The sequence below is a fragment of the Sesamum indicum genome, linkage group LG8 (genome assembly GCF_026168435.1).
Source record: "Sesamum indicum cultivar Baizhima isolate 11 linkage group LG8, ASM2616843v1, whole genome shotgun sequence".
Taxonomy (NCBI): Eukaryota; Viridiplantae; Streptophyta; class Magnoliopsida; order Lamiales; family Pedaliaceae; genus Sesamum; species Sesamum indicum.
Window position 1 is genome coordinate 3,778,168 of NC_142664.1, and position 9,548 is coordinate 3,787,715.

The 9,548-nt window shown below is 36.2% G+C and overlaps 1 protein-coding gene across 2 annotated transcripts; it reads right to left on the reverse strand.

Moving 5' to 3' along the window:
* Nucleotides 1-2,619: 2,619 nt before the first annotated feature.
* On the reverse strand, nt 2,620-7,393 carry LOC105167681 (FAD/NAD(P)-binding oxidoreductase family protein). Of its 2 annotated transcripts, XM_020695738.2 has the most exons (17): nt 7,155-7,393; nt 6,931-7,056; nt 6,763-6,822; nt 6,196-6,309; nt 6,019-6,106; nt 5,613-5,758; nt 5,423-5,524; nt 4,788-4,859; nt 4,617-4,716; nt 4,456-4,538; nt 3,972-4,049; nt 3,797-3,895; nt 3,659-3,709; nt 3,497-3,553; nt 3,327-3,368; nt 3,223-3,243; nt 2,620-2,933 (listed from the first exon to the last, which is right to left on the reverse strand). In XM_020695738.2, the coding sequence occupies exons 1-17, from the start codon at nt 7,290-7,292 to the stop codon at nt 2,850-2,852; spliced, it is 1,461 nt and encodes a 486-aa protein (XP_020551397.1). In that variant the 5' UTR covers nt 7,293-7,393; the 3' UTR covers nt 2,620-2,849. The 2 variants fall into 2 exon arrangements, with proteins under 2 accessions (XP_020551397.1, XP_011085784.1); XM_011087482.3 differs by lacking the exon at nt 3,223-3,243 and having other exon boundaries at nt 7,155-7,391.
* Between the last annotated feature and the right edge of the window lie 2,155 nt (nt 7,394-9,548).

Here is a 9,548-nt window from a genome sequence, read left to right on the forward strand (position 1 = left end):
CCGGGGTTGCATCATTGCCCTTTGTAACAAGTGGACTTGTAAATTTTTGGAGATATACTCGCATACACATGGATATGTTAGGAGGAGGAGGGTCTTTTTATTTTCTTTTTTCTTCTTTTTTTTTAAAAAAACAAAAACAAATACTTTATATTATATAAGTAGTCCAACAACACTCTCTTTTATTAAGATTTTTTTTACATAAGCGATTTACATAACATATTCTATCATCATACACAAAATTAAGGAGCGGACAAAAATCATATAATTTGTAGGCTTGAGAAGATATTGAAAGATTTGTTGACTTACTTGTTGCTTCATTAAGTTCAAATAAGATCCTTCGTGTTATGATATTCCCTGAAACTAAGAAAGTGAAGATGAGGATGGAAGAAATTGCTGAAGTTGAAACTTAAAAGAAGGTTGATTCATTACTTGGAGAATAGCTGAGCTTAGAATGCGCTATTTATAAATGATTCCTAATAACAAAATCTAACTGTCTGAACAAGAAATAGCTTGGATATTGATGAGGATGTTATACCCGGGTGCAAAAGAAGGATCTTTATTTAAGGCCAATTTTAGAAGAGATTCTGAGGTCGTGGTCGCACCGGGTCAAATAGTTCGGATCCAACCCATGCACCGACCCGGCCAGGTGGCAAAGCAAGAGCCTGCTTAGTCATTGCATGAGCAGCCTTAAATATGACACCGTCAGGAAATGGGACCCACGAAAAGCCCTATAAATAACTCATGTCACGACAGTAAGAGGTATCTTCATTTTTTACCACTTTTACTCGCAAACTTAGATCGTCAATTTTTCCTTCGACCTCAAACTAACTTAAGCATTGAAGTGTCGTCATCGGAGACAAACCCCACTAGCTTAACTCTTCTTGTTTTATCTTCAGATATCATATTCAAAAAGGTGACGTGGTGAAATCGCGATCATTAATCTAGGTCGCACGTGATCGAACCGAATCAGATATAAATGCTGAAAATGGAATAACAATAACTTGGAAATGAAGCTGAAAGCAGTCTAATGATGAAATTTAAGATGAACCGTTAGATGATAAGTGGATACTTGGTCGAGACGACGTCGTAACTGGTAAGTGGAACTACCTCGTTGAATGAGACGATGTCGCTCGGTGTTGTTTCTAATCTCTTAATATGACGGTCGAATTTTAAAAATGATAGACGGTGGAGATTTCGTGGTCTTCCTCTAGCTATTGTCATGACACGTCGGCAGTCCAAAAAAAATTGTCCAATGTTTAGGATGCATGGGGATGGCAAGTTGTGAGTCAGATTCACCAATAAGATATGTAAAATGGCAAGTTGAAGACCCAATTAGAGTGCTCACATTTATGCTTTGTTATTTCATATAATGTCAAGGGTTGGAAAGGGCACTAATATTATAAGAGTAAAATATAAGACGGCAAAAATTTACAAACTTATTAGAAAAAAAATAGAAAATATTTTTTTTTTTAATAAATTTTAACAAATTTTGATAGTACCAACTATAAAATAGTTATTAACAATATATTATCAGGTATTTGATGTTACCTTGTTTCAAAAGTTATTTTGGAAATATGACATCATATCTCAAAACACTAAAAAAAAATAATATTACAAGATAGATAATCTTAAAAAATTAAAAATAAAAACAATATGAAGACTCGAAAACCTATTTTTGTAGTTTTGAAAGCTTAAAAGAAAATTTTCTTTATAGAAATGACGTAAATAAAGGTACAAAACACTAATTAACGTATATGCAGCGTATTTATGATAAAGAGATATTATTCCCATCACCATAAAAGAGTTCCTACTTCTGGGGTCTTGTATGTCTACTGCAAAAAGAGTTGATTGTCCTACTGCCTTTTTGAGTATTCTTGACTCCCTCTTTCCCAAGTCCAACTTTCGCTGTCAACTACTATAAAATACAATTCTACTTTCTCTTATAAATTCAAAGTTGTTATGTGGTCAATATTGTGGTACGTGAGTCAGATTACATAATAGTTGAGATTGTGGATTTGACTAGACAATCACTCCTAGATTGACCCAACTTCCACTTTAACTCATTAATTTAATTCAAGTAAAATCTGTTTTCACATTTATTTATTCACTTTTTCTCTAGGGGGCTCCATGGGACCTATATATTAAATGTGTGGTTGCTAGGTCCCTTTAAGTGAATATACAGAATTACCCTTCTCATGTTGTAGAAAACTAACCTTTAATGTACATTTTATAGTATATATATTCAAATAAATATATGCATATATCAAACATTACACATACAGTAGTACGTTCTAAAATAATATAACAACATTCTGTTCAATGGTACCTATAACAAAAGTGAAGAATATATACTATATATAGAAGTTGTCTCTTTTTTTTAGAAAAAAATTGAAATATATATAAATAGTCTTGAAAAGGCAGATGTTGCCCAAAAATCAGGCGTTTAGTTTAGTGAGCCTCAAAAAAACCAGAAGAACTTTCAGAATTCACATGTTAATTAGAAATTGAAACTGGAAAAGTAAATCACAGTAATGGCTAACCAGAAATTTCAGAAGGAATCAAAGAATCAAATAAGTACATGCATTAAATGACTAAGAAGCCAAATTAACGCCAAAGATCTACAATAAATGGGGGAAAATAATTGACATATAATTGCATGAGATTATGTACATTTCATGGTATATGTGTATACATTTCATCATGATTCTATTAACGTAATCGGGATGAAAGAAAGATTGAGAGAGATGTGGCATAGATTTTAAGTTATCTTCATGTTCCGTTTTTAAGCACATCTCAAGAAACCCAGAGATCCCCAATTATATTAAATTCTAGAGATACCGGATCCTTGTTCAGGCAGCTTCCTCCTTCAGATAAGCGGTTGTGGTCAGGTTGCCGATGCTTGTTCCAGCTATGTATCCACCGGACCAAGCATTCTGCCACAAGAAAAATTATTACTGAAGAAGTGATTAGGAAAGGATGCAGCAAAGCTTTAATTGCTTTCATCTTGCCATATAAAATAATTTAAAGGCCAAATTTCAGAATTATGGTAAAAAATTTCATGACATATATGACACGACGAATAAACATAAGAACAAGTTACAAGTTATATTTGCAGAAGCCAAGAATAATCCTCTCTGATTTGAATTTCAATAATCTTCTTTATTGGACAAGTCTGAGTAGGTATGTTTCCTGTCAAATCAACTCTGATTCATGAAATAATACCTGCCTGACTTCATATGTGCACTACAAAGTATAAATTGAACAACATTCATTATCCAACACTACTGAAGAAGAGAGATTTATTGAAATTTAAAAATGATCATTACCTGGAAATTGAAGCCTCCAGTTACACCATCAACATTCAACACCTACAGAATAGCAGCTTCCTTGAGTGAAATAATGATCCAAACTTTGACAGAATGCGAAAATCTAGTTGTATGCCCTGCATTTCACTAATAAAACTATACGGAAGCAATAGCATCTAAAGCAATAATACCTCCCCAGCAAAGAATAGGTGTGACTTGACCCGACTCTGCATGGTATTCAAGGATATCTGCAGTAGCCCCGTTATGAGCAAGAGAAAATCCCCAAGAATCACATACAGCCAGAGACGTGCATTTATTCACACACAGCACACACTAAGAAAGAGAAAGCGCACCTCAGACAATGGAACACCTCCGGCGGTGACAAATTCATCCTTGAATTGGCCCTTTATTTTAGTCCAAGTACGAGCTTTTATTACAAAAAAGAAGAATTGGAATTTGAGCAATGATAAAGGAGATGTTCATGAGCATACCTTCCCTTTCACACGGAAGCAACAATTCTTTAGACGAGAAGCAATTGCTATTAGTAAGTTGTTGGATATGGAAGCCCACAAAAGATCACCAACTAAATCCTGTGCAAGCAAATAGAAATCAACAAAATGAAATTGACCTGATAGAACTCAGCAAGTGATGGAATTTCTATTAAACCTCATATTCTAAAATGTATCTCCAAAATCTCTTCACAAGGCCAAGCTCTGAAGGAAAGGAATTGATTACTCTTTGCTTCTGCAATGGGCAGAGAAAAGAATATTACATACATGAAACAGCTGCTGGACAACACTTGTCCTAAAGTGAAAAATATATAATAGCTTCTTCCAAAAAAAAGTACGGGCAAAAATTTCATGCTCGCGATTTCAAATTCATACTACACCATCATTTATGAGATTATGTTACTTCCAGGAATAACTCATGGACATACTGCTGACTTCCCTGAAATTGCTGCCTATTATGCCACTGCTTGATTTTATGGAAATTATTTATAATCAGATTTTCCTAGTCAGTTGAGATGACAATTTCTTCTTCAAATTTTCTTTCTATATGATACATTAAAAATGATAAAGCAAAAGTCTATTTGAGAAAATGAATAAAGCAGATACAGTGGCTAATGCAAGATGTTAGATAAAATAATTACCGCAAACTTATTCTTGTGTTGTACAAGAAATGCCTTCACATCTTCTATATGAAGATCAGGAACAAAGTCCACCACCAGTGAGCCTGAATGCAACAGCTTTGACAGTTAAGATAAAAAGATGTTAAAACAGGGGAGAGGAAGAAGAATGAAGCATTTCTCACCTTTGTAATCAGAATCAGAGAGCTCACGTGCACCCCACGCAGATAATCGTAGAATCACTGGCCCACTAAATCCCCAGTGTGTCACCAACATTGGCCCAACCTTTTGTTCAAAAATCAAGATTAGCCTCAAAACCCACTTAAAGCTTAATGTCTGCCTATGATAAATCTTGCCTGTGTATACTCAGGTATGCTCTTCTGGACAGTTTCTAACTTCAATTTTGCTCTCACTTTGGGAAATGTAACCTGAGCATCAGAAAGCGAGAGAAGAATAACTTGTTACCATTAACAAAACCTGAGCCACATAATTAATGAAGTTAAGGCGCATAAAAATGTAATATTCATCCTATTGTATGCCATATGCACTCAAGATTTTAGAGATAATATAAGATTAAAACCTGAGATACACTGTAAGGATCTACACGGAATAGAAAGTAACATATAGTATCCATAATCCATCCATGTAGACAAAAAATATCTGTGGACATTCTTAAAAGTGTGAACGATTGAAAGACGAGTGAGAAAGACTTTGAGATGCAATATGAGCCAGGTTAAAGTTCATTAAATTTAGAAGCAGATACATTGTGAACAAAGAAAGAGTCTGGGTACATGCTCTTTAAACAGTTGGAGGAGATTTAGACATCAAGTCTCAACCAACTCCCAAAGCAGTGCAACTTTCATTGAAATCCACAAAGCGGAAATAGTTTAGTCCATTAGGAATTATATACTGCACTCTATGAAAGTGCAGATATGTCCAATTTTGCAAGTTAAGCTGAGACGAAATCCTGAAATATTGATAAGACAATTACCCCTGATAATTCTACCAACTGAAAATCGTCAATCTTGAAAGTAAATAAACTGGGTACAGGTTTCACAATAGAATGACCAAGTTGAGCAGCAAGTTTATATCCCTGGCACAACAAGAATATGAGTTAAGGCAGAATAGCATGAAGAGAACAGGAAAAATTATGCCTACAACAGCTAAAACTTGGATGTAACCTGCTCACTACTGCCAGTAGCAATCATCACATAATTGGCTTCAATATATTCAACATAATTAACTGTGCGCTTTTCAATTTTGATAGAGAATTTGCCACAAGCAGTTGTTGACACACTTGTAACAGCTTTGCCAGTCTGCAATACAACTGAGACAGAAAGGAGTAGGCACATTAAGATGTTGAAGAAAAAATAAGCTCTGCGCAGCCTGCACTATGACATGATCATTGCACACAGAAATAGTGAAAGTTTGTTTTGAGTGTTGGAGCTTTCATGCTTTGCAAAACGGCATAACTACATTTAACTCTGACTTCTCCAGCACAATAGAAACATTAGATGCCATAAGCTTCTTATATTATGAATAAAGAGATCCTGAAAAAGACTAGTGGGCTTTGGGCACAATACCTACCCCCTCTATTCTTTGCTTCAGACATTAGGCAATCTATGATAGTAGATGAACTGTTACTGATTGGAAATACTCTTCCATCAACTTCAGTCTGAGTAATAAGGTGAAACAACCACAAATACAGTTATAGCAGAGATAGTTAAAAAAATAAACACATCAAGTTTTGAGAATTGGAATTACCTTTAGTTGCACTCCACGATCTGAAAACCATGACATGGTATCGGTTGGACCATGCATATTGAAAAACGATCCTCTCAGTTCTTTGTTACCTCTCGGGTAGTTTCCTGCCAGAATCTATGCCAGCTGTCCATCTTAGCATTTAAAACAGCCAAGTGTACATTACAACACAACATGTACCTTCTAGATCACTCACCACATGCTCAAATGCTAGCTAGACCACTAAGCAGAACTCACAAAATGACTACAAGTTTATTATAGAAAAGCACAGGTTTCAATTGTTTATTTTAGAAGTTTACGTCTATCTAATCAAAGAACATTCGACACAGTAGAATAAATGAAATGCAGCCTAGTGCCTACTAATGGCAATAGATAAAAGACCACGGTGTTTATATTTGAATTTAGTATGAGTCCTACACAAGCTTTAGTCAAGCTCGAGGTGCTTGTCTTTCTACGGTTAGTTATCATTTTTCCATAAATTGAATCAATTGGACTGAGCTTCAAATCTTACTGAGCTCACACCTAACCGAAACTATGCATCCACTCCCACACAAATGGCAAAATGCTTACCACATTATCAACGCAATAGCCATTTGTCACATTACATCGACCACCACCGGAAATCCTAACCTGCACCACGCGAGATTTCATTAAAAAAATGTTAGCCAGATATAACAATTCCTTGAAAACAACTATCATCAGATAACCTTCACCAAATAAAGAGCATAAACTACAAACCTTCGACAGAGGCTTCCCTTTCTCAATAACAAAAACATTAAGATCAGGCGCAACAGTTTTAGCCCTAATTGCTCCATACATCCCGGCAGCTCCACCGCCGACTACCACTAGCGTTTCTTCAGCAGGCTACTCATGGAATGCAACAAAATCAAAATTAAAACCAAAACCAAACTCACTATGTTTACGGTACATTTGTTCCTGGTACTAAAAAGAAATGCCTTGACCTTGGTAGATAAGGAGAGTGTAACTGCGCAGTACTTCCTTCTGTGGTTTGAGGAAAGAAAATAAGCGTAGTTTCTGGAGGGGGTTGAGATTTTTGAAAGGATTTCGTTGTGGAGGACGAACCGCGGGAAAGCGTTCATTCTGTAGCTCCGTTGTGCGGGAGCGGGAGTTCCAGAAACAAAGATAATATGTCGGGGGGGCTTTAAGGGAGGTTCCTCCTGTGTCCATTGCTCCAGTTTTCTCCTGTTTGTAGATAAATTGAATAAACAGAAACACAACTAAACTAAGTCGGGTTATTTATTTTTTTATTATAAAAAAAATATATTAATATATATTTTTTAATATACTAATAATAATATGTCCAGTCGGGTTAAATTGCTAAGCACGCTGCCAGCCTTTATCACTGTCATTTTTATTACAATTTTAACCGCGGCCAACCTCTATAAAAGAGGCCTAAGAGGCATTGTCATCCTATAATTGTTACAAATATTTCATGTGGGGTTATACAAATTAATTTTTCGTACAAATGGATAGACGTTCTGTGTGCAGTCCTCGTGATGGGACGGTATTATTTCAACAAGCACAACATAGGTCCAATGATATTCCTAAAGGTGACCTAAACGCCATACTACAGGCACGCGCGCGGATGGTAGCTTTTGAACTCATTTTCAACCAAAAAAATTTTCCGTGCATGTATAACAAATCCTACACTAAATAGGATTTTATGGTGTTTACAGGTGCGGACGCCTTCAATTAAATCAACATCTCATCACTGCATTAGTGAAGAGGTGACAATCGGAGACGCATACTTTTCATTTTCGTGTAGGGGAAGCCACAATTACCCTACAAGATATTCAAATAATATGGACACTCCCAATAGATGGTGAGCCGGTGACTGGAGTTGATATCGACCACACAACACAAAAATGGCAGGAATATTATCTTACTTATTTAGGCTTTAGCTTGGATGTGAATGCGTTCAATGGCTCAAGACTACAAACACAGGCAGTTATATCTCATTTGGCGGCGATTGATATCACTCATAACACTCCTCACGACGTGGTCCTCCAGTACGCCTGTGTTGTTGCGTTGCTTCTATTGGGGGGAAAAATGTGCCCAGATTCCTCAGGTAACCTGGTATCATTACTATATCTTTCAAAGTTAGAAGATATAGAAACAGTCAGAACTATAGTTGGGGAAGTGTTGTACTGGCATTTTTATATCGTGAATTATGCAATGCCAGCACAAAAGGCAAAGCGACAATTGGTGGCGCGCTGCAATTGTCGCAGGTAAAGTTCACTTTATAACTCTTACACAATTTTTTTGCTATGAATATTAATTATTAAAAAACATATTTGCATTATTCGTACAGATTTGGGCATGGTCACGGATTACTCCACTTTGTCCTGGACTTGGTGCAGAGCGACTATTTATGGGCTAAGTCCAAATGGACTATAATCGCTGGCTCCCAGCAGCACCATATGGTGCTACTTAGAATTGTCAGCACACATTCACCCGAATAGTATGGGGAACTGTTCGGGTGATAAGAGAAATACTGGATTAGATGCAGGCGGATCAGGTAACTTATTTTTAATATTATACATATATTTATATTGTGAATTAAATTCATATTAATTTACATCTTTTTATTTATTATAGTTCATTTGGTAGCTGTGTGACATTGACTCGGATGTCATTGTGGCTTACGCCGCTGATTTGAATCCCCAGTTGTGAAGATCATCAAGTCCATTGGTATTCTACGCAATAGTTGAAATGCATGGTCCCGAACGGATTCTTCGCTAATTTGGGATGAAGCAAAATATTCTAGAAGCGACAGGTACCCGAGATATGAGTCTCCATCAGATCTCCCGTAAAAATCACACAAGCACAGATTGGCACCTGCAACACATACAATATATTACTAGATGGCAAAGACGATATGATACGATTGTACAAAGACCACCCATTTCCAATAGAAGAGAAACAGAACGAGGTTATTGGAAATGGTACTACAACATAATAAGAAATTTCGTATCGTCATCTACTGATAGACGTGTGGAAAGCGGGTACCAACCTGGAGAAGCATCTATGTTGCAAGTTGTGGTACGTTGTTATATAATATCACATATTTTATTTTATATATTTTGTTACAATACAAGACTTATTATTTTTCTACAATCTTCAAGCAGACGAGGTGAATGCCCTTGAAACTTTGTGTCGATCTAGACCACTAATTATTGAAGGATATAGTCAATTGGTGGATAGATTCGAACACGAGTTACATATTATCAAGGAAGTCATATCCCAACAGCCACAATAAATTGCTTCTTCATCCGTTGATGCTCCCACAACATCCCACAGGCAAAGAAGAAGTTTTAGCCAAGTGTCTACTGGTT

Coding starts and splice junctions, on each gene's coding strand:
- LOC105167681 (XM_020695738.2), bottom strand. CDS start 7,292: ATGAACGCTTTCCCGCGGTTCGTCCTCCACAACGAAATCCTTTCAAAA. Junction 4,539..4,616: donor CTCTGATTCTGATTACAAAG/GTGAGAAATGCT, acceptor TGTTGCATTCAG/GCTCACTGGTGGTGGACTTT. Junction 3,896..3,971: donor GATACATTTTAGAATATGAG/GTTTAATAGAAA, acceptor TTGCTTGCACAG/GATTTAGTTGGTGATCTTTT.